The sequence below is a fragment of the Callospermophilus lateralis genome, chromosome X (assembly GCF_048772815.1).
Source record: "Callospermophilus lateralis isolate mCalLat2 chromosome X, mCalLat2.hap1, whole genome shotgun sequence".
In the NCBI taxonomy this organism is placed as follows: domain Eukaryota; kingdom Metazoa; phylum Chordata; class Mammalia; order Rodentia; family Sciuridae; genus Callospermophilus; species Callospermophilus lateralis.
Window position 1 is genome coordinate 25,398,427 of NC_135325.1, and position 25,416 is coordinate 25,423,842.

The following is a 25,416-nucleotide window of genomic DNA, read 5'->3' on the forward strand; positions in this document are numbered from 1 at the left end:
AGTTAAACTAGTTTACACATGAGAAATCTGAAAGATTAGGGTGGGGTTTTTTGTTTGTTTTTGGTGACTGCCTAATTTATGTTTGAGTTCGTGAACTTGTCATTTCTATAGCAATGAGTGGTTGATCTGGCAAATTCTTGACTTTTATTGGTCGAGCAGATTTAAAACTCTGGTTTTAGCAAGTAATAGTTGGTGTGCTTTCTAATGAAATCTCTAAAGATGTTAAAACTTTGGGGAAAGTTTGCTACAAAGTGTAGATATAATAACACAGAACTTTTTCTATAATATTTCATGTTCATTAGAGAAAAGGTTGCAGGATTTTGCGACAGAGAGGATGTGGCTATGTTTTCAGTTAGTAAATTTTGTTTGGGAGTTTGGCTTATATAAATTTTAATGTGTGTAGCTGTGGGATTTTGTAAAAGTAGTGTTTGTTTTTCCTCTCTTCCTGAGATGGCAGTGGAATCGCACAGAAAAACTTGTGGTGATGGATACACACAAAACTGGTTCTTCATAGGAGATGTCAGAAACCCAAGGAAGGAAGTGGATATAGTTGGAGAAAGTGTGTTCACAATCCTATTGCTTGGAAGAGGTTTTGAACTTCCAGATAATCTTAAAGGAGGACATGAGCTGTAATATGCTTACCAAAAGGAATATCACTTTAAAAGTTAAGCTCTAATTACTTCCCAGTTCAAGTGTATAATGATGTGTTATTTATATACTGTAATTATATGCATTCATGTGGAGTGGAATGATTATAAATTTCAAAAATTGCTTGAAGGCGATGGGATTTGGGGATGTCATTTAATTTTTTAAAATTCTGCCTTTAAGACAGAAAGTACAGGTGCAACCAAGCAACTTCATTGCTTTTATCTTTACTTCTGGGATATTTGTATCTTCACATTGCCAGAGATTGGTGGCCACAGGAGAGCAGTTTTTCTCAGTTCCTGGTCCCTCACTGAGGTCAGTGCTTAAATTCCCTAGTGGTCCACTTAGAGCAGTGCTGATCTGTATCTGTAAGGTAATGCAACCTGAAAACCATGTGACCTGTGCTAAGAATTAGGGATGCACTGCGGGAGAAGATAGGCTTTACACTTTGCAAAGTACAGTTCTACCTATAGACTTTCTTCTGATTATATTTAGCAGGAAATATATACATTTAAAAATTATGCTCATATTGACCAAATCATGCTATATGCATATATTAATATACCACGGTGAGTTTAATCTTCACGTATATCTATAAGGCACCAATTTAAGAAACTGTAAATAAATAGATGAAAGACCAGTAGAGTAGAAGGAACGGGGGAGGGAGGAGGGAAGGGAAAAGGGGAAGTACTGGGGACTGAATTGGAGCAAATTATATTCCATGCATGTATGATTATGTCAGAATGAACCCCAATATTATGCATAATAATAGTGCACTAATAAAAAAACATTTAAAAAATTAGGCTCACTATTCTAACAGAAGTTTCTATAGGTAGATTTTGCTTGCTTGAATTCTTTAATTAAGCTCTGTAAATTATTCTCCCATTTGGATTAAAGTGAGAGAGCATGTGCACTTAATACATAAACCATCATGGTAACTTTGTCCTGAGTTTTACTGAGATACATTTTAGTCTATGATACATATTTTTGCATATAGAAATTTATTCTTAATACTACTGCTTTCTAGAAGGTACCAAATATATTGAAAAAAAGCATGTATTGAGTGTCTCCTATGTGTAGGACACCATACTAGTGCTCCTGGAATTTGATGAATGAAAATACTTTTTATATTGTAAAGCACCTTACAGATTGTAAGAGGATATTTTAATTTGATTTTTTGCATAAAATCCAAGAACCATTTTTTGCCTTCTGCTGTTTCTAATGGTTGTATATTAACATTTCTTCACTTTTTTTCTGCTAGTGTCTTGAAGTTCTCCCTCACAACACACCCCAATTGAGATGAAGAACATTTTCTTCACCTTCCTGCCCCTCCCATCACTCCACATCTCCATGGATAGTCACTCTTAGGACTTCTATCACCATAGGTTAGTTTAGGCATTTGCATTTTAGCATAACTGAATAATTAACAGAGGACAATTGTGTTATTCCTGTTAGGGAAGGGACAATCCTGCTGCATCCATGGATTCAACCAACTATGGATTGAGGATATTTCTTAAAAAGAATTGCATACGTTCTGAACGTATACAGATTTTTTCCCTTGTCATTATTCCCTAAACAATACAGTGTGACAGCTATTAACATAACATTTACATTGTATTAGGTATTCTGAGTCATCTAGTGATTTAAAGTATACAGGAGAATGTGTGTGGGTTATATGCAAATACTGTTCCTTTTAATACAAAGGACTTGAACATCTGTGGATTTTGGCATCCACTAGGGATCTTGGAACCAATCTCCCATGGATACTGAGGGATGGCTATGTATCCTTGGTTCTTAGCCTCTTTCTACTTCTTCAATGAATATGTTAATATATCATGACAGTGAGACACTACATTGTTCACATCTCTCCTGACAACCAAGCCCTCATTCTTTTTCAAATAATTTTTTAAAAATATTTTTTAGTTGTCGATCAACCTTTATTTTATTTATAATGTGATGCTGAGAATTGAACCCAGTTCCCCACACATGCTAGACAAGCGCTCTACCACTGAGCCACAACCCCAGCCCAGCCCTCATTCTTATTGGGAGAAATCTCTGCTCCTGTAGTGGAAGCCGAGCTCACAAGTCAGAAGGGGGCAATAATTATCCAGATGTAGTGGAAGCCCCAATGCAGGTCAGAGGATATCCAAAGAATCCCATCAATGCCATTGGATCATTTAAGATAGGCCTTCTTTAAATGGTCCATAGAGTATAGTGAGTTGGGCAGCAAGCCATTACTTGAGTAAAATGTCTTCATTTGCTTGAGGTCACTTGGCATGGAATGTCAAGTGTGGTCAAGGACCTGAGCCAGAGGATTGCACTGGTAATGGGTCTGCCACCAGCATTCTCTGGGACTAGAGACTGCAGAGTGTTTCAAGTCCAGCTGAACACCTATACTGCTTCACAGTCCCTGTCCTGTATTAAAGAAGAAAAGGGATAACTAAGTGTTATGGTGACAGGCATGTTAATTAGTGGGTTGCTTTGCTGACAGCTCATTCTGAGCATCTGTTCTACCACTTGCTGATAAGATGAGGCATTGAGACATGACCCTGCCCCCATCACAGCTGATGCATCAGAGAGGTCACCTGACCTGAGACTGTCCCTTGGATTCTTTCTTCCATGAAGTTGAAATTACTGTCTAAGGCTGCTCATCAGTCTCTGTTGGATATTTGAATTGGGAGGTACTTTAATGTCAGACTTTTGCCATTGTACAGAGAAAGCCAGTCTGCAGGGATAGAGAATATGGCAGATGTGCAAGATGGGTGAATCCCAGAGCCTTTTCTGTGGGGGAGGGAAAGAGTAGCTCCCCTGGCTTCTGTTCCTGGAGTTGCCAGTTGCTTTTGGTTCCTTATAAAATGCCTGTGGCCGTCAGGAAACTATCCCTAGGCTCAAGGTAATTTATCTGACTTCTCTTTCCTGTAGCTTCATGATCTGTGGTTAAGATGCTTTCTGATTGAGGGGCTGGAGTTGTGGCTCAGCGGTGTAGTGTTCGCCTCACACGTGTGGGACCCTGGAATTTGATGAATGAAAATACTTTTTATATTGTAAAGCACCTTATCCTCAGCACCACATAAAAATAACTAAGTGATATTGTGGACAACTACAACTAAAAAATAAATATTTAATTAAAAAGATGCTTTCTGATTTAACAATACAAAGCAAAATGAGTTGGGAGAATGGTTTAGCAAATGCTATCACACATTAAGCTCAGCATCAGAATATATATTTGTCAGAATATATCTGTTGGAACTGCTGGTTCACCCTGCCAGTAAGCCATTGCAGCCAGTCACAGTCACTCAAGTGTGTGCTACTGCTTCATAGGATACTTGACTTCATGTCCAAGCATTCAGTAAGATCCAGGGATTTCCCTGTACCCAGGAAAACACATCCTTGGTCATTAACTTATGCAGATTACAGTAGGATTCGGCCCATTACATGCTTTTTTTAGGGAATGGCCAGTGGGCCAGTCACTTTCAGCTAATACTACCAGAAGGGAAGGACTTCTGCTTTTTCTTGAACAGACTAACACTCCAAAGTAAATTACCAGTGGTGACTTGGGAGAAGGAAGGAGGCTTATTATCAATGGCCTCTGAGTTGGGGGCCTGATTCCCAAGTCATACTTTTCTGAACTACTAATTTGCCTAAGACCATAGTAATTATTTCTTCCCCCTAAACACAACATTTAAGTAATGCAACAGCTTTTAATACTGGTGCCATACATGACTGTCATGTGTCTCTAGCCTTTTTATTTCTCAGGCTCTATGACCTGCCTCTCCCATCCCATGGTCTTTGAAAATCTCAGACTAACGTGGAAATGGATGTGTCCTAAGTGATAGCTACCTATGATCAAAAGCACTCTTTCTGACTATGTTTCATTATCAAACACAAGCACTAGGGGCTGGGGATGTGGCTCAGGTGGTGGCACGCTTGCCTGGCATGCGTGCGGCCTGGGTTCGATCCTCAGTACCACATACAAACAAAGATATTGTGTTCGCCAATAAATATTAAAAATTCTCTCTCTCTCTCTCTCTCTCTCTCTAAACAAAAACAAACAAAAAAAACAAGCACTAAATTCCACAGGATTGATATGTGTGTGTGTGTGTGTGTGTGTGTGAGAGAGAGAGAGAGAGAGAGAGAGACATAATAAATAACATGGGGACTAGTTAATAACATAGGGACTAGTCTATCTTTGAGGAGTAGGTGACTGGAAATGCAGACAAGATGGTCAAAGTCTTAGAATGCAGGGTGAATTGCTACTCATAATAGATATTAGGGCCAGGCACAGTGGCACATGCCTGTTAAATCCCAGCTACTTGGGAGGCTGAGGCAGGAGGATCAGGAGTTCAAAGCAACTTAGCAAGGCCCTAAGCAATCCAGCCATGTTCTGTATCTAAATAAAATACAATAAAGGGCTGGGGATGGTAACACACACACACACAAACACACACACATACACACACACACACACACACAAAAGATATGGAAAATCCTAAGCACATTCAGAGGAGGAAAATTATTGTTATCTTTGAGCATCAGAAAAGACCTCTTGGTAGACAGGAGATTTGAATTGTGCTTTGAAGTGCAAGTAGGACCTGGCCAGGCAATGATAGGGCCAAGCAGGGAGAACCAGCACACACCTTGTAAGATCAAGCTCAGCAGCAGTATTAGGTAGGGGTAAAAATTGGAGTTGGATTTGCCCCATGAATATCTAAGGAGCTGTGTCATTGTTTTATAGAAATAGATCTCTGGTCAGTGGGCCAATCAGTTTCAGCTAACACTGGTGAAGTAGACCATTACTAATAGACACTTTCTCTATTTAGATCCAATCTGTATGTCAGGGTTTTGACAGAATCCTTGTCTTATGTGAAAAGTATGAAAGTCACTTCTGTAGCTTCTGTACATTTAAATTTAACCAGCTTCAGCTTCACTGAGTCTCAAAGTCAAGCAGGATTTCTGACTCTAGCTGAGAAAGGAGAGAAAGTATATTTGCCTAGGGAAAATAGAGGTATTAAAATAACAGGGCAAATGCTCCTTCAAGTGTAGAACACAGCTCATTTCAGTTGCAACCTCATTACACTGCACAGATATTTCTATTGCTCTTCATGTGACAAAATTATGTGCCCTATCATTTCCTTTTGGAGATCAAAGGAAATGAAACTCAGGGTCTGGGAAAATGGTTTCCCTGCTTCCTGTGTTGCTAAAGCTCCTATTCATTCATGTATGAAAATCCAGGGAGATAATTGGCTAGGAAAATCACAAGGCTTCCCAGACAATAGTTAGGATGAGAACAGCTTTTGAGAATCGGTGCAATTCAGTCTTTCCTGCTGACTTTCCCTCTATAGGACTTCTGTCCTTGTGTCCTGCCTCTGGAGCCTCTGTGGAGACAGGATACTCAGAAAGCTATTTACCTTCTGTTGTAACACCTCCCAAGGCAACTCACTCCATTTTGGGCAATGCCTATTATTAGCAAGTTCTTCCTCATATTGAGCCAAAAATCTGTTTCCCTATAACTTTCCCTAATAGTGGCTTAAATATAGACTTTTGAGGACTGGCCTAGAAACACAGCTACCATGTATAACACTATTTCCCAAAGAAAATGCAATTTTAGTTCCAAACAAGTAATGTATAAATAATATTCTGGAACACAGCCTAGTTTATCAATTGGAGCATGCCCAGTGGGGGACACAGGAAGCATGCCCCAAGAAAGGAGAAGGGATGAGGCCAACACCCACAGGATCAGTGTATAGAGTCTGTCTGGCCACCCTGCCTTTTTTCATGTTTTCTGGGTGTTGACAATTTAAAATTGCCTAAGAGCTGGGTGTGGTGGTGCGCACCTATAATTCCAGTGACTCCAGAGCCTGAGACAGGAGGATCTCAAGTTCAAAGCCAGCCTTAGCTTAGGGAGGCCCTAAGTAACTTAGATCCTGCCTCTAAATAAAATACAAAAAGGGGCTGGGGATGTTGCTCAGTGGTTAAGCGCCCCTGGGTTCAATTCCCAGAACAGCAACAACAACAAATAACTGCCTAGAAAACTCACTGTGGATATTGGTTCAGAATGTTGGCTTCCTCATTACTCACTCTCAGTAAACCCTTAGGCAGTGTAAAGTTGAGCCTTTCTTAATGACACTTACCTATCTAGAGGAGAGAGTGGGTGACTGGGTAATATTGGATTAGGAGGAACTCAGCCCTAGGTCCTTCCCACATTGGCATATAGTGCTGCAGGAGGTACTGTATCATAATGATCAGAAAAACTGCCTTCAAGTTGAACAGAAATGGATTTGACTCTGGGCTGTACCACTTATTAGTTCTGTGACTTTGACCAAGTTGTTGAATCTTTCAAAGCCTCGGGTTTGCATCTGTAAAACAGATCAAGAACAAATGTGTTGTGTCACAAATGTGACATATAAGGAGCATAATACTGCTTGATAAATGTCATATCTCTGTCAGATCTCTCTCTTTCTCTCTCTCTCTCTCTGTCAGATCTCCCTCTTTCTCTCTCTCTCTCTCTCTCTCTCTCTCTCTCTCTCTCTCACACACACACACACACACACACACACAATCTCACACACACGTACACACAAATGCAGAGTTAATTTTTTACAAACGTTTTTGCCCTTTGTTAGTGAACAGCCAATCATCTTCTGCCCAGGTTGTAGGGTGAGCAGATTTGATTGCCATTGCCTTAGCTGGTGACTTGGCCCATTGCTTTGGGGCTACTTTGAAAGACAAATGATTCCACAGCTTCAAAGAGGGTTCTCATCAAACATATTTAAACTGTGACCTCTTGTTTTTCTTCTCAGAGTAAAAACTAGAATACTTTAGTTCCTTAAACTTTTTTGCCAGAGGTCTTGGTAGGAAAACAGTACTCAAGACACTACAGCTTTGGTTTGTATGTCAAGCTCTACCAATTCTTAAGATTGGTCCTTCCTTAATTTTATGCTTGGTGCTTCTCATATTTAACATTCCTGGCTCATCCCAACATATACATGAAGCTATTTATTCCCCATTCTGGCTTTTAAAGTATTAATATGGCTTGAGGTAGAACATGTCTTCATTTTGATAGATTTACATGCTTGGAAGGGAGAAAATAATGGATAGCATTTTCAAAGAGATGAATTAATGACCGTAACTGCAGATTTTATTTTTTTGATGGTGGCAATCAAATTCTCAGACACTGATTGGAACACTGTCCTTGATTTATCAGAGACAAATAGTGCTAGGATAGATGACATTGGTTTCTGAACTCTTATGGAAGTTTGGCATAGAGGGTTGGGAGAAGGACAGATTGCAGACATGTTGAAGAGGACATTAAGGAAAGGCAGTAGTTGAAAACCAGGGCTTTGAATACCTGTTTTTCCACTTAGTGGTAATGACCTAAGGCAAGTGTCATAGAATTACTGGGAGGATTGTAGCAGATAAAGCATTCAAGCACTTAGTGTAGGACCCAGCACAGAGTAAGCTCCCTGGTTGTACATTTTTTAAAAGGGAGAGAAATCTTTCTGGCATAAGCACTATTCATTCTTTAGACTCCTAACCATCAATTACAGACCCCTTGGAGTTTTAGGATGTTAGAACTTCAAATTACTTTTCCATTAGTGGTGATGGATTAGAAGGAAGCATTCCCATGCTTTCTCATTTAGTCCCCCTTGTGGCCAAAGACAGACACTTATGAAGCAGTGTGCTGGATTAGAAAGCGAGTTGGCTAACGAACAGGTTTTTATGTGAGTGCAACTGCATGGGTCTTCTGGGAATCATGTTCACTATTTGGACTCCTCACTCAGTGCAGTGCTAGTGAAGATAGAGTTTATGGCCTCTGAAGCTTATACTTGCTCACCCACCTCTTATATTCAATCATTTAATAAATATATACTAAGTACCTACTATGAACAGGCATTGCCTTGTGCCTAGGGATCTACCAATAAATGAGGCAATATCCTGCCCTCACAGTGCTTGCATGCCTTTTGGGACACAGACTATGTAAGTAAATCAATAGTTCAAAGGCAAAAAGGGCAGTAAAGAAAAATAAAGCAGGATCCTCTAGTTTTTTAAATAGGGTCATTGGGGAAGGGCTCTTTGAAGAGTAGAAACTTGGAGAAATGAGAGATTTTGGAAATCCAGCAGAGGGAAGAACAAATGCAGAAGGCCAGGAATGTTTGAGGGTCAGCTAAGAGGCTTGTGAGGCTGGAGCAAGAAAGCAAGGGGAGAGCCACTGGAGGTCACATCAAAGGAACCAGCCCAGGCTGCCCAGCAGGTTGGGCCTTGAAGCTCAGAGTAGGAACATTGGAACTTTCTCCAGGGGATGGAACATTGTGAAAGGGTTTTGAGCAAAGAGATGATATTATTGGGCTTAAGCTTCAGCAGGATCACTCTCATTGCTGTGTTGAGTATAGGGCATGGGTGCAAGGTTCAGGCACAGAAAGATGGGACAGATGGAGGCTTGGCACAGGGTGGTAGTGGTAGAGATGCTGAATGGTAAAGAAAATAGGCTAAGTGTGGTGATGCACACTTGTATTCCCAGAGATACTGAATGGTAGTGGTTGATGTCCCTGATGCTTTTCTGATTTTTTGCAAAGAACAGATTACCTTAAAGTTATTTTTTTCATAACACCCTGTCAATATTAGATATGTAAATTTTCTCTGTATAAATTACATGTCACTGGGCAACATATCAAGGATATGTCCTGATAAATGCATTGTTAGGCAATTTTATCATTGTGTGAATATCAAAGAGTGTACTTACACAAACTAAGACGGCTACAATGTCACTAGGTGACATAATCTTTTGAGACCACTGTCATATATGTGGCACTGTTGTCAGAAAATTGTATAGTGCATGACTTTATATCTGACTTGGTGGCAGTATCACATGTATGTACAGTGTGGATATGTGAGTGTTGAGAGGAAATAAACCAGTAATAGAAGTGGGTTTTTTTGTTTGCTTTTCCTTAAATCTCTTCAGGATGAAATTAGGACCACCAAAATGGAGAGCCTCAGATCACTATTGATATCTTGTTCTGGAATACTGCATACATGTTTTCTGCACCTTGTTTTCCCTCATTTAAATTATCTGATATTATGTCTCATCAGCTTGGATTTCACCAGAAAGAAGGCACGAATTTGCCAAACCACCCCACCACACAGAGCACAGACAACATGAAAATTCAGTGACTTCCTCAATATCTGAGTTCTAGAAGCTTCTTGTTTACTTTATTTATTTATTTGATACTAGGGTCAAACCCAGAGGTTCTCTTTTCCACTGAACCACATCCCCAGTTCTTTTTTATTTTTTATTCTGTGACAGGGTCTTGCTAATTTGCTTAAGGCCTCTCTAAGTTGCTGAGGCTGGCTTTGAACTCGCAATCTCCTGCCTCAGCCTCCCAAGCTGCTGGGATTACAAGTGTGCATCACCACACTTGGCCTATTTACTTTACATATATACATATAATACACACACACACATATACATATATACACACATGTGTATATATACACACATATATAGGTATGTATATGTATATGGACTGGTTTTGTTTTTGACATTTGAAAGATGATAATCCTATAGAGAAACTGTGGAAAGAAAATTCTCCCTTTTGAAAATAATGGGACTCCTGGAGAGCCAAATCTGTTCAACAACACGTTTATGAGAGACACACGTGCTGCTCTGTCAGGATTAGCATTTAATTTCACATTTACGGTATAATCGTTAGGATTAGTTTATCCAGACTCATTCCCATCCAATAACTCCTGAGGACACAGCCACTGTAAGGGAGCTGAGTCTGAAGAAGAACTCATCACTAAGATTCATTCTGTATTCATCAAGCTCCCACTATGTGCTCCAGAGGGACATGTACTATAGGCAGAGTGATTGGTTTTCAAATTAAAAACTGGGGCTCATAATCAGACAAGCAGTGATTCTGCTTGCATGGATATTAGGACAGAATATTTGAATGAAATGTTTTGGAAAATCACACAGAGGATTTGGCTGAGGCTTTGGTGGATACAAAGGAGGTAAAGAACTCTATTCTGTCCCATGGGTCTCTCAAGATCTTGATGTGTACACAATTCACAGTACAGAACAGGATAAACATAATGGTCAGCAGAAACCTTCAGTTTTCATGTAGTTTTGGTTCTTATTTATAAACTTATTCTGACATGATCTTTGTGAGAGTATCTGTTCTTTTTTTTTAAACAATACCTTTATTTTATTTATTTATTTTTATGTGGTGCTGAGGATCGAACCCAGTGCCTTGCACATGCTAGGCAAGCACTCTACTGGTGAGCCACAAACCCAGCCCAGAGTATCTGTTCTTAAAGTGGGATTTATCCCATATTTTTATAGTTCTGGTCACCTGAGAAAGGAAGCAAGGGAAGCAGTTTTCTCCACAGCTCTTCCTTCAGTGGTGGTTGGCCACCTGTCAGTGGCACTAACACTGTTAGTACTCCTGGCACTCATGTGGCCTCTGTGTGTGTTAAAGTACACCAACAGATTTTTAATACAACTGAGATCAGCTTGGGGGTTTCATGAAGGAGGTGTGATAAAGAGGGAATCCCCCAAACATTAAGCTTCTGTCACTTCAGCCACTACAGCTGGTCCTGATTTCTAAGTACATAAATCTCCTGGTAAGTGGCTTTGCCAGCCCCAATTCCTAATAGGCATTCACCTCTGTGATGTCTATTTATATATCTGGGTCATTTTGAAAGTAGAGATGTGAGCTACATCTAGAAAATTTAAACTCTGGTTTGCTCATTCTTTCTTCTTTTGATGTGCTCTTGAACATCTGAAGTTGGGGGAGGATACTCCCTATCACTGCAGATCTGAAATCTAAGTCCTGTCTTAAACATTTTCAAGGAGAACTCATCAGTGCTTAAAAATAAAAATAATACCAAGGGGCTCAGAATAACCTGCTTACCATTCCTCCCTGATGCGTCCAGCTACACTCCCCCAGGCTAAGTACAGATCCCAGTCTGTGCAGGCCCTTGACAAACATGTTTGGCATCCTAGTTAACAATTGGCTTGATCTCAGCCCCTCTGAAGACGTTTGGGCATTTCGAAGAAACATAAAGAACTCTAGCAATAGAAGGGCCCTTGTAGATGTCACTGGGGCCTGTTCTGTGAGCATAGATGACAAATTAAAGCACAAATATGCAACATGGCTGGTGCAAAGCGGTGGTTAGAACTTCAGAGATAATTGGAAGAAGGAAACATTGTCTGCTGGACTTAGAGCATGCCTGGGTCCATTTCCCATGAAATGATCAGTTCCTTCACTACCCACATGAAGAACCTATGAGGGATGCACAGTTAGAGCTAGAATGTCTGACTTTTCATAGTGTCCATCAAAGCCCTTTACATATCTTCAAAAGCATCTGTGATCTGTTAGGCAATCTGCATGTTTAACCCTGGTTATATGGCCACTGATAAAATCCAAATGGAAGCTAGAATTTGTAATCAATTGCTTTAGGCTTGTGACCTAGCTCCTGAAATTTGAAGTCTATGAATTGACTATAGGATGTAGTATGTTTAAATACAGAATATAATCTTAGTGGGTCTTCCTTGATGTAAATAAAGAGTACCATGTGTGCTCACGAACACCCTTCCCTCCATGGTCAATAAACTATTCTGGTGTTTGGTTTCCCATAGGTCTTTAATGGAGCAAAAGAAAGAAGAAAGTTCCTTTCTTCCATGTCTTCTTCCATTGATAGTCACCTTCATAGATTTATCTACTCTATTCAGTGTCTCCACTGTTTTCATCTTCTAGCATTTTCCTCCATGTTCTAGTGATAAGTAGGCCTTAGCCCTTGACCTTCTTACTATCTTCTGCTTCTGTTTCCTGAGATAAATTGTTCCCTCAGCCGTCATTTCTGCCCTAACCTCTCACTTGCCATTCTGACACTTTCCTGAACTCCAGCCCCATACCTACAACTGCCTTTTGAACATGATATCTGTGTGGCTTTTGGTCACCTCAAGCCACATAGAAAACAAGGGCCTAGACCACATGCTCTCTGGATTTCCTGTGGGTTCTTAAATTCAGTTTAAATAAATCAGCATTTAGGATGATGTCACTCCTCTCTCTTTCCGGCATCTATCCCTTTATAAAGATACCACTCATCTCTCAGCCATGCCACATTCACTCTGTTCCACACACATACGAGCAAATATGCAGACACACACACACACACACACAGATGTGACTGTGATGGAACAAAAGGGTTTAAGTGTCAAAAATACTTGCCTCCAAAGAAACAGCTCAAAGCACATATCTTATTTCTATTAAGATGACAGTCATCTTCATATAAAAAGAGACACTTTGGTTAGGTCACTGAGCTTATGAATTTTTAGATGTCTATGTAAAATTTCTTGAACCCCTGGGCATTCTTCTTTTCCACTTTTACCTTAGAAACCTGGCAGAATAGTGAGTTTCCAGTCTTGAAATGAGCTGAACTCTCCTATTCCCGCTCCTGGTGGTTTGGTGGTCACAAGGACAACCTTATAAACTTACTTTTATTTATTGTCCCAAAGGCACACTCACAAATTTATTTATTTGTTTGTTTGTTATTTTTCACACCTGCAAATTTATTGCAGAGTGAATAAGCATGTCACTTATCAGAATGTTAGAGCTGGGAGGAGGTACTAGAAATTAGATTTTTCCACCTCTTTTGATCTTACTGAAGAGGAAACTGAGGCACAGAAAGTTTAGGTGATCTGTCCATGTCACATAGCTAGTGACAGAACTGTAAACCCTGGTCTCTTAACCCCTAGCCCAGAGATATAATATTCACCTACCTTTGAAATTTATTGAGTGACTTTCTGCTGCCCATCTGGAGTGAGTGCTTTCTCAAGCCCAGTGAAAAATCCCAATAAACTCTGATTCTTAGTTCAATTGTAAAGCACTAAGTATATACAAAAAGAATTCACAATAAAAAGTTGTAACTTGTTAAACTTCTTGAAGTTTAAAGAGAGTATCCTGAGATTATGGAAGCTGCTGATTTCTTTACCTTTCTGGTTTCTTTTTGCATCTCCACAAAATTTGGTTCCCAATACTGTGAAGACTCACTCCCCTCCACTGTCCACTGTCCCCTCAGCACACACACTCACATAAGAATTAGCTGTAAGAATAGTTTGCTGGTTACTTTTCTTCTTAATCTAACATCTGAGCTGGGTGCCTTGGCACATGCCTATAATCCCACCGATTTAGGAGGTTGAGTCAGGAGGATCACAAGTTTGAGACCAGCCTCAGCAACTTAGAAAGGCCTTGTCTCAAAAAGAAAAACATAAAGAGGGCTGGGGATGTAGTTCAGTGGTATAGGGCCCATGAATTTAATCTTCAGTACCCCCAAAAAATAATCCTAATATCTAAGGTATCTATATTTTAACTATTGATGATATTTATGGAATTTTTATGTTGTGCATTTTTTCTGAGTTATATAATTATCTGGTATGAGGGAAGGATATTTGACAATACCTCTGTTATATAATTATCTGGTATGAGGGAAGGATATTTGACAATACCAGGAATGAATTAACCTATAAACCTATGGAATGATTGAATTGCGACTTTTACCCAGAATGCAAGCTAGCTGAAATTTTTCACCTTACTGCCTCTCCTATATATTTCTTCTGGTCAGATTTTAGATATCATGCTTTCTATCCCATATGACTTCATAGGAAGGGGTTTCTTCTAGGTATCTTATTATACCTCTATGATTTAATTTTCAACTTCTATTTAATTTTTTCTTTAATTGTATGATATGCTAAATATGAACACATGGCATCATTAGAATGACATGCATGCTCATTTAGAAGGTGGGATTCATAAACCAGGTATGGATTTAGAGAGAAGAAATAAGGACTTTCCCCTCTCAGACTCAAACCTGGCATAACATGAGTGCAGCTGTAGCAATTTAATCAGAAGGTCTGTGTTGCAGGGATTGGGCATAAGTCTAAAGCCTCTGGATGTAAGATGGCAGCCCGCCATCCCTGGCTCTTCTCTGGAAATCTGGATGCTGAAAGGTCTGCAGGGAGTCTTCCCAGCATTAGCCTGGATGACCTGGTAGAAGGAAGGGGAGTCATTTATATCTGCTACCTGCTTCCCAAATATCAGTGTTAGGATTAAAATGAACCCTGAACAAGTCTCTTGCAGAGCCTTTCAGAAGCCTCTTTGCATATGGTTTTCTTTCCATACTTTTAAAATAATACATACTATTACACAAAAGGTTTTCTAGTTCTAATCTCCCTTTTCTAATGCTGCAATTATAGTTTTATTCAGCCTCATCATCAAGCCTATATTAGTAGTAGCCAGTGGTACGCTGTTACCCATAAATTTTGAGCTGGGGTGTAAGCACACAGGAAATGAAATGCTGAGAGTAAGCAAGCAATGGAGACCCTCATCCTGGTGACTGCTGATGGAGCATTGGGCCTGCCCTCCTGGCTTGGTGTTGATTTGGGAGCATGTGAAGTAGTGATGAGATCTCTGATCTATTATCTGACTCCTCCTCAGACCACAGCATTGGCTGCTTCCTAATTGCTTATAAAAGACAAAACTGTCCTGAGAAAGATTAACATGGGCTAATGATTAATTTAGAAATTTAAGGGCTCTGAGGAGCTCAGATACAAACTTGCTTTGAAAGAGAGAGATCAAAAGACTCTTTCCCTTGCTTTTCATTTTGACTTTCCAGATTTTGAGAAGTGGTTCCTCTGTGGGTACTTGCAAAGGTGTGTGTATGGGTGAATGTGTGTTGAAAGGAACCAGGAAAAACATCATAGAAATGATGACAACTTTGTCTTTGACTTGTCTTTATATATGTTCCATCTTCAGTAAGAAGTATTTTCTAGTAGGAAAATTTTGAACATGTACTAGTTTATTTTCTTTTGTGGCTCATTAGCCTTTGCTTGTGGTTTATTTCCTTCAACCTCCCAACAATTTCTTCTAACACCCACCCCAAATTCACCACCACTACCACTGCCAAATATGTCTTCTCTGTCTAAGGACATACTATAGCCCATCCATTTTCTCCTTTGTATATCGAGTCTTTTCTTCTTTGTCTTTAACATTATTATTTCCCCAGATTACTAGCCTGCTTGGTGCTTACAGGGCAGTAAGGGGGATAAGGATGAAAAGGTAGGCTGTAGTATGTGCAGAAAGCCTTATTTTTGTAGAATTTGGGCTTCCAAATATACCTTCTCCATCAGGGGTGTTTCAGTATGATAATGGCAACATTGGAGAAGGCCTTTCCTCTGCGGGTTATTCTTAGATTTCTAGCACACAGGTGCTGGAAGGGGTATATCTAACTTAGTACCCATATTATTCGGAGGAGAATGAGTTCCTTCGAAAGTGGTTGACCTGTGCAAGATTAGAATGTTGAATTGTTTGTCTCCCTGGCAATATGGTGCCCTCCATGTTGTGTTTCTTTGCACCTACTGGCGAAAATTAAGAGGCATACTGTAGTCCACAAAAGGAGACTTTTTCTAAAAATGGAATATTTGTATAATTTATGGTGTAGGTACATTTTTAAAAATTGGTATTTTGTGTTTATACTTTAAGTGAAGATTAGCTTCATATATTCTTCATAAACAGAACAATGATTGCATCAGGGTAAATTATATTTGAGAGAAAGGCATAAAAATGGTTTTATGTAACCATTTGCCTTAAAATCAGGATTTGTATTAACTTTAACATACTGCATATAAAATTTGTTATGGTAGTAACTGAGCTTTGTGAAATCGCTGGTTAAAGAAATGTAAGATAATATCAGATAATGCATTTTATTGAAGCAGTCCTATCCTAATAACCTGAAGCAGTTGTAAATAATATACCCTGTATATATCTGAAGTGTTATTAAATCTTTGGGAGTCAAAAGTCTCCAGATGAGACTTATATTCATCATAAACAGTGACTAGTTTAACTGAAGTTTTTCAATATATATATACATTGTGATATTTATAGGTTTAGGCAGATAATGCTAAAGTGGAAAGTATGGGGAAAGTTTCTCTTTGATTCCACCATAAATTCCCTAACAGTAATTACCTAATGTAGAAATTTTTTAAGTATTTAGAATTTAATAAATTTCTGTTTTATACAATATAGGTTCTAAGACTCAAAGATAGAAAATGTATTTCCATTCATGAATAATAAGCCCTGTGCCTGGACTGTGCTAGGTATTGACTAATAAGAAATAACTGACCTTTTATACATAGGCATCATTGCATTTTTACCCCTAATGACTTGAGTTGATTCTTAAATTTTGATTCCAGTTGGTAAAAGCATATTTACTTATCATTTTATTAGTGTATATTAATTATGCAGACTAGTGGGTTTCATTGTGGCATATTTATACATGCATGTAACATAATCTAATCAATTTCAATTCCCAATTTATTTCCATCTGGAGGAGTATGGCACAAAAGGCTGTTCAAGAAAAGTACTTATTTTTTAGCAACCACCAGGTGTCAGCAGAGGATTTGGAATTCTTGGCAAAGTGATCTTGGTTTTCTTAATTACACCAACGCCACCCTATTGGCAGTCAACCCCCACTGGGCTACCGTCTCCCAAGTATTAGTGTCAGTTACTCCTCAATACCACATTACAATTGTTCACCTTTTTCCTAATAAAACTAGCACTTACTCTTCAATCTCTTTTCTCTGATTTGAAACTTTTAATGCTAGCTTTCACAGTGGTGGTTCTACAAAGTAGAGAGACTATTGGGGTGGGGGAGGGATCAGGGACTATCATCAAGCTTTTGTTGTTTTTCTGACCTTTCACCCCAAATAGAGCTCACCCTTATCCGAAGTGGGGAAAGGTACACAGTACGTTCTTTTTTTCTTATAGAAAGAATCAAGTTGATAGTAGAGATTGATAGTTCCAAACTACAGAACGTGTTTTCAGAGTGTAAGGGGAGAGGCACCTTCACTAGCCTGGTCATTTGGCACATAGTATAGAATGTATTTGGTGCATTCATTTACAGATATTTACAGATATTTATTTACAGATACAGAAGAGCATATTGAGTGATAAAGGAAAACTTGGCAAGGTGTAGATTTGTTTCATGTGGGTTTTCTCACCTTGCCTCTTTGCTTTAGTGGGCTAGGCAAGTATCTGAGGCATTTGATAGGAGACATTGGACTGTAGGGTGGGGCAAAGCTGAGGAAGGGCTCCCTTGGACACTTGAGTTTCTTTCAGGCCTCACATGGTGTCAGAAGGGGTAGTAATTAGAAGACCATCCATTTGAATGTGTTGCCAAAATATTGGTAAATTGAAAAGGTAGATGGGTAGAGGCACAGAACAACTCATGGCTTTATTAGCCCAGTTGGTGGGGCCTGTGGCCTGTAGGGAATGGAGACTCAAGCAGAGTTTGAAGCCCTGAATGTGTCTTCTATAGTAAGGGTCTAATAGATGCAAGTTTCTAGACTTTAGACAGCTGCAGGGATTTCCTTTGGACTGATCAGTAAGATTAGAAAAATCGCTTTACAACTAATTCCAGAAATTATTCAGATTCTTCTGTTGAATGCAGTATTGTAAATAAGGCAGTACATCAATGAGGATTAAAAAATATTTGAAATATTTTATTTTTATAGAGCTCTTTGTGATATTGGTCAAAGAGAATCTCCTTGTTCCTAAAACATCATGTAGGATGTCCTTAAAACATACAATATACGGTTCACTTCAATAACCCCCCCCCCAAAAAAAAAAACCATACGATATATACACATGCATTGAAGAGGGCAGCTGACATTCTTCCTGGAGTTGTACCTAGCTCAGAGTCAGGCAGCAGCTGGGGGAAAGCTCTCAGATCTTATGATATACTTTTTAAATAACTGTTAAATAAAAGTTCTTTATCATTGGCTTGAATTCCAATTAGCACAATAAGTGCATATGAGGCTGTGTGAGGGGCAGATCTAATTGTACAAAATCAAAGAGTCTTTACCCTGTGATGGTTTTACTTAATCGTCTCTGACACTTTCTGCAGCTTAAGGAATCCTGGAGCATCTACCATCTTGCTCATGGAAACTTGAGTCTTCAAACTTAGCCACCTTGTTCTGTGCTGATTCTTAACTCTATGAGTAATGATTTCTTACTCTTCTTTCCCCCTTTTAGATCACTGGGGTGATCCTGTTGGCTGTTGGAGTCTGGGGAAAACTTACTCTGGGCACCTATATCTCCCTTATTGCTGAGAACTCCACAAATGCTCCCTATGTGCTCATCGGAACTGGCACCACTATTGTCGTCTTTGGCCTGTTTGGATGCTTTGCTACATGCCGTGGTAGCCCATGGATGCTGAAGCTGGTGAGTATGTTGTAGTAAAATACTGCCTTCTCAATTGTATTTTTTGTAAAAATATAAATCACATGATGTGTCCCCTTGTGAGGCCACAGAAAAGACTTTAATATTTTTTGATTCTTATTTTAATCAAAACTCTTACTTAATCCACCCTTTAATCCCCCAGTAGGAAAAACAACTGCAAACATAACCTGGCACAGTAAACTCAGTCTCTTGAGGTTGATGATGAGAAAGCAGAGGCCTGTGATTCCAATAGGCTGTTGATGCCCTTCTGGCAAGATGTCCAGTTCCAGTTTTGAACTCTCTCAGAAATCGCCTCAAGCATATGATGTGCAGCTTTGGTGGGCAATGCATCATCCAGACATAAGCTGACTGTCAAGTCCAAGTTCCCATTAGAAAAATACTTCCTGCCTCCTTGACTCTGGCCATGCATGGATGTGGGTGTATCTTCTTCTTTTATCATGCACTCCCTGGCTCAGTGCTGTTGGAGCTAAGCCAGAGGGCTGATGCAATGGCAAATATGGTCTACCAGGACCCATACTTGGCTTCCTATACTCTAATGGGATAGATGAAGCAGCGGTGTATCCCAGAGGGTAAAGGAAGACTATTGAAAGATGATTTTTAACTTTCTGGTAGACCAATTGACGAATTTCCTACTCACTATGTGTTTCATTGATGTGGACTAATGTTGAAGAATTTTATAAATAAAAGTTAGCAAGGACCTCTTCTCAGAAGAAAATTTTGTTTAAAATGAGCTATTTCAAGCCAGATGCAGTGTCTCACCCCTGTAATCCCAGCAACTCAGGAGGCTGAGGCAGGAGGATAGCCAGCTTGAGGCCAGCCTGGGCAACTTAGCAAGGCTCTCAGCAACTTAGCAAGACCCTGTTTCAAAATAAAAAGGACTGTGGATACAACTTAGTAGTAAAGTGCCCCTGGGTTTAATCCCCACTAATTTCATGTTATAAAAGTGGGGAAGCAGAGATTCTACTAGGGTCATGTTGCCTATCCTTGTTTATCTTTAAGGTTGTGACAATATATTTAATTCTACCTAGTGACACTTGTGGGCGTGAGGGTGGTTCACTTCAAAGGAATCACCTTCCCAACTGGCAACAAAGAATTAGTCATTTTGTTGGCAAACTCATGGAAGTAGTACATGACTTGATCATGGTCGGTCCTACATACCTCAGCTACCATTTCCTTAGTGGAAAAGCCATAAGGAAGCCATATGGGGACACATGTAGCTGTCACTTGACACTCTATCCTTGTTCCCCTGGTCTGCCTTCTAGTACTTCTCATAAGCATTAGTTTCTTGTGGTCTAGTGCTATGGCCCTCAACTCTGGGTGCATGATTAAATCACCTGGGCAGCCTTTTGAAAACACCTTTGCCAGGGTTCCCTCTCTAGCCAGTTAAACTAGGACCTCTGGTGGTGAGGCTATAGCATCACATTTTCTATAAAGCTCCCCCAGTGATTTTACTCTAGAGTCAATGTTGAGAACCTTGGTGATGAATAGCAAAGGGAAAATTTAGAGGCATAGAAAAAAAAGATACTAGAAAACTATCTTCACAAACAAGAAGAGTGGAGATCTGGTGAATATAACTTTTCTAGGCCATTGTCCCCAATTATGAAAGAACATTATTGAAGTAAATCATCAAGGTTTCTTCTAGCCCAAATATTATGACTTAAGATTTACTCCTAGGAGGGCTTCTGATCAAAGAGACTTTCTCCCAGTTGCCTCCTTGCGAACTACTGCTCCATACTACTTTCTGGTGGATTCTAGGTCTGCTGAGAGACTCTCCCCAATTAGAAGCAATGCAATGCTTCTAATTGCATTTTGTATGAAGTTGAGAGAGAGAGAAGTTGAGGATATGGGGCATCATAAGTACATGTTTGATATTTTAGTGACTTGCTGTGTTTACAGAGGATTTTGTTGATATTTAGAAAGAAATTGGCATTTTAAGCCAGTATTTCCTTTTTTTTGCTATATGTGCCAGTAGCTGAGAAAAATAACTAATGATTCTATGCATATTTATTTTTTACACGACATGTACACTTTACAGAAAAGTAATATGGCCACGTGAAGTCCATCCAAATTTCATGGCATCATTTCAGGCTATTGCAAACATTCAGAACTGTTGTATTTTATTTTGAGATGAGAAGAAGCAGATTGTAAGACATATGCCTTGTTGGTAAGAAGTCCGTTTTTCTTCCTTTTATCTGCTTTTCAAAGTCAAAAGATAGAAACCCTTAATATCTCTGAACTCAGGTACCCATACTTGCAAACACACACACAGACACACCTCAAGAAGTGCAGGCAGCACGAGATGAGAAGCACTAAGGGCTTTAAATGCCTGGAACATGGTTAGTAGGGCAACATATTTGCTTTTTAAAAGGCTATGCAGTGTTCTGACCAGAGAAGTGAGCAGCCCCATAGAAAAGTGCTGAAAGTACTGTGCTCAGGGGTGTCCAGCATACTGAAGAGGTGTATCGTTTTGTGCACATTCTGGTCTGTAGGCCCAGATGGGAGGGGTGTATTTCCAAATGAAACGGTTTTGAGATGTGGCCAAGGAAAGTGGAGGAGTTTGCGCAAATGAAGAGAAGCAGCAGGTTTATATCCTGGCTGTGCTCACACATATGAAGGGCTAGTGGAAGTCAGAGAGGTTGGTTCCTGTATCTTCTAAAAGCAGAATCAACACCAGCAAGTAGAAGTTAGAAGTAGGGAGATTTGCAGCCAAGGAAAAGGAAGTCTTTCCAACAGTTGGAACAGATTCAAAACCGATCAGGCTGCAGAGGGTGGGCTCACAGGTGCTGGATCATCATGATGAGGAAGGTGCTAAGAAAGACTCACAGGCAGGGAAGAACAGTTTGTGACCCCCAGAGCAGATTTTTTTTCCCTAGTTCAAAGATTTCAGTGTTAAAAATAGTGGATACCTTAGTTTTAATTGATCTTTCTGAATTTCTCCTAGTTGAACTGAACTAACAGGCATGTTAGTCACTGATGAATTCTATTCATCCTAGGCACCCTAAATTGCTAATCCATATTAAATAGACACATTCTTATGTTGAGGCTCATGTAGGTAAATCTGGAGAAGAGTTGTTTTTTTTTGGGGGGGGGTTACTAGGGATTGAACACAAGGGTTCACTAAGCTACATCCCTGGCTCAATCCACAGCCATTATATGTTTTATTTTGAGACTGGGTTTCTAAGTTGATCAGGCTGACTTTGAACTTGTGATCCTCCTGCCTCAGCCTTCTGAGTCACTGGGATTACAGATGTGTGCTACTGTTGCAAGCTGGAGAGTTTCACGTGTTTTCTAAATTTTGACTAGGGAGAATGAGGACTTGTCTACTTCCCACTGGCAGGAAGTAACCTACCCTGAGAAAGTCCTCTTCTCACTCCTGAGGTCTGACTTTGTCTTTGTCCACTTGATTCTCAGTATGCCATGTTCCTGTCCCTGGTGTTCCTAGCTGAGCTCGTTGCTGGCATTTCAGGGTTTGTGTTTCGTCATGAGGTGAGTACACATAAGGTAGAGAACTCAGTTAAGGGGCCTTTGGGAGGGGGATTTTTGAGACGACTTGAAATGTGTAAAGGGTGCATATAGGCTACCTGGTTTCTCTAGTGATACTGCTGTTTTCCAAATGTCATGTAATATGCCTTAAATTTCTAGTGACGTTCTAAGTGCAAGTACTTTACCAGATTTAAAACCCTCATTGTTGATCCTATTTCACTATGTAGCTATTACACAATATGATTTTCCACTCTGTTTTAAAGTAGTGACCTTCAGTACAGATTAAATACTCCTTTAAAAATAGATGCTTTATAGGACACACATGTGTATCTGTGTAACAAGATTCCTGAGACTATAAAGGGAAATCAAAGTACTTGTCCTGCTGCTTGGAAATCCATGATTTTACCCTATAAAGGCAGAAGGACATAGGCATGTACTAGAAAAGGGAAAATATAACATGGTGTAGGTTGAAATCCTACCAAGGTAGAGTGTTGCCATGACCCTTGAGTCTGATATCATCTAGTCCCAGGTTCCGCTTTTGGGCATGGTCAAGATAAATCCCATGGGAGTCTGCCTTAGGTGCTTTCTCTTCCTTTCCCTGTTACCTTGTTTTTTTTTTTTTTTTTTCTTTATTGAAGGCAGTATCCCAGATGCCAAAGCATCCACATGGGATTGCACACAGTGCTGCATCTAGAATTAGACCCGCTGTGTTAGTCAGCTCACTGTCACTATGACAAAATACCCAAAATAAACAGCTTAAAGTAGAAAGGTTTATTTTGGCTTATGGTTTCAGTCAATGGTCACTGGGTGCTATTGCTTTGTGGTAGCACAGTATATCATGGTGGGTGGGAGTGTCTGGCAGAAAAGGCTGTCACCTCATGGTGCCCAGGAAGCAAAAAAGAGAGCAAGAAGCCAGGGTCCCAATATCCTCTTCAATGGCACACCCCCAATGACCCGAGACTTCATATAAATAATCCCCAACTCTTAAAAGTCCCACAACCTCCCAATAGCTCCATGAGCTGAAACCAAGCCTTTAATATATGGACGATTAGGGAACATTGAAGACCCAAACTATAGCAATCCTCATTCTTATTATCAATTGATGAAAATTGATGACATCATGGACTCAATACCCCTCATAGGTGCCCCAAGTACATGTGTGAACCTCAGGAGCAGCCTGACTCACTCCTCCCTGAGCCCTTGCCCATTTCCTCTGGGATATTGCCATGACTGTGTTCCACATAGGGGTTTTCTCTTAATGGGTTTCATTCCCTAAGATCTGGAGATCCTCATCTCCCTCACCTCTTTTCATTTGAAACACTCTGGGGTGTAGTAGGGAGGGTTGCAGTGCCACCAGTTCTGGTCTTGAGTCTGGCTAAATAGTTAAACTCACATGGTGAAAATAGGCCACACTTAATGCCATTTATTCAGAAGGATGCCCAACTATCCTATAGGGCAACAGCAGGTAGAGTGTTGCCATGACCCTTGAGTCTGATATCATCTAGTCCCAGTTTCCGCTTTTGGGCTTGGTCAAGATAAATCCCATGGGAGTCTGCCTTAGGTGCTTTCTCTTCCTTTCCCTGTTACCTTTCCCACAACCATCAGCATGAATCCTCAGTATGGTGCAGGGCCTATTCTGTGCAGCTCCCTTGTCCACGAGACAATTCAGGTACAGTAAAATGAGATAACACAATTGGGTATGGTCACCACCTTGGCTTAGAGGCTTCATGTAACTAACCATTCTTTCCCTTCTTTAACTGTCCGTTGAACATAGCTTCCAGTATTTCAGCAAGGAATATACCAAGTTAGGAAAGTCAACATACTTAGCTTAAGCTTCCCACCAGGTAATAATAATATGGCCATTTGCTGTCCAGAGGCATTTCACTAATCAGGGGTCAGTTTTACTTAAGCCAGGTTACCTGGTAACATACCTAACACCCTACCTTCATCAAATTACCAGGAAAACAGAACTTGAAAATTTCCCTACAAATGTATTCATTCATGTTTTGTTAACTCCTTATTAACAGAAAAAGTTCTTGTCCTTTAGCTTATTTTACGTTGGCCTCAGTAAAGACAGGTGAAAGTTGGTTTTTCCCCCTCTCCTGTATGGTATGATAGGATCTGTTTTTGGATGAAACATCAGTATTCCTGTCACTCCAATGGCCTGTCCTTTACCCTTGTTTTTGTACAAGGTCAGAGAAAGTTACAGAAAGATGGGCATTAATCAATGCAAAGAAAATAACTAGAAAACTCATGCCTAACAGTTTGGCAGCTCACAATCCCAACCCTTTCAGAAACTGACTAGCCACTTCACTGGGTCATTGAATCAGCCAGGCTTCCTCTGGTTTAGGGGTGAGGACAACACTTTTTATTAGAAAACAATCTTGAGCTAATAAATCCCTTGGTGAACTTTCTGAGCGCTTTTGTCTCAGAAAACAGGGCATTCTCTCTCTGATCAACATGTATGCAGACACTCTCAGAAGAAGCTACCATGGAGTTGAAGTTGGTATGAATCTGAGTCAATTTGAGTTGCAGTGGCCTAGAACCATATTGCCCCTTGTCTTCCACAGATCAAGGACACCTTCCTGAGGACTTACACGGATGCTATGCAGAACTACAATGGCAATGATGAGAGGAGCCGGGCCGTGGACCACGTGCAGCGCAGTGTAAGTTCCAGGGAAGGAGATTGGGATGGGATCTGTCTGCAGGGTCTGGGCTGAGTCTTGTAGGCAGCCAGTAGGTTGGGCTAGCAGCATTTGCTGTGAATTTCTATTCTTTAGCTCTTGGTCAAGTTCCATTGTCAAGAGTTGACACTGGTATTTGTCTAGGCTCCATTTCTCCAGGTAATTAATGTCAAAGAAGGCCACTCGCTTGAGTAAGCTGTGTATCAGTAAGGATTGTGAGCATTCTGATGACAGCTTATTTGCCCTTATAATCTGAATCCTGGGAAAGGATTTAGGCAGAGAGTAGACGACAGCCTAGCTTTGAGTTG

At 40.1% G+C, this 25,416-nt stretch overlaps 1 protein-coding gene across 1 annotated transcript in view; it reads left to right on the top strand.

The window, feature by feature from the left end:
* Window positions 1-25,416, top strand: part of Tspan7 (tetraspanin 7) — a 122,835-nt gene that overhangs the window by 83,328 nt on the left and 14,091 nt on the right. The window contains exons 2-4 of the mRNA XM_077107266.1: window positions 18,735-18,923; window positions 22,353-22,427; window positions 24,995-25,090. Of these exons, the coding sequence (XP_076963381.1) occupies window positions 18,735-18,923; window positions 22,353-22,427; window positions 24,995-25,090 (360 nt within the window). The remainder of the gene's footprint in view (window positions 1-18,734; window positions 18,924-22,352; window positions 22,428-24,994; window positions 25,091-25,416) is intronic.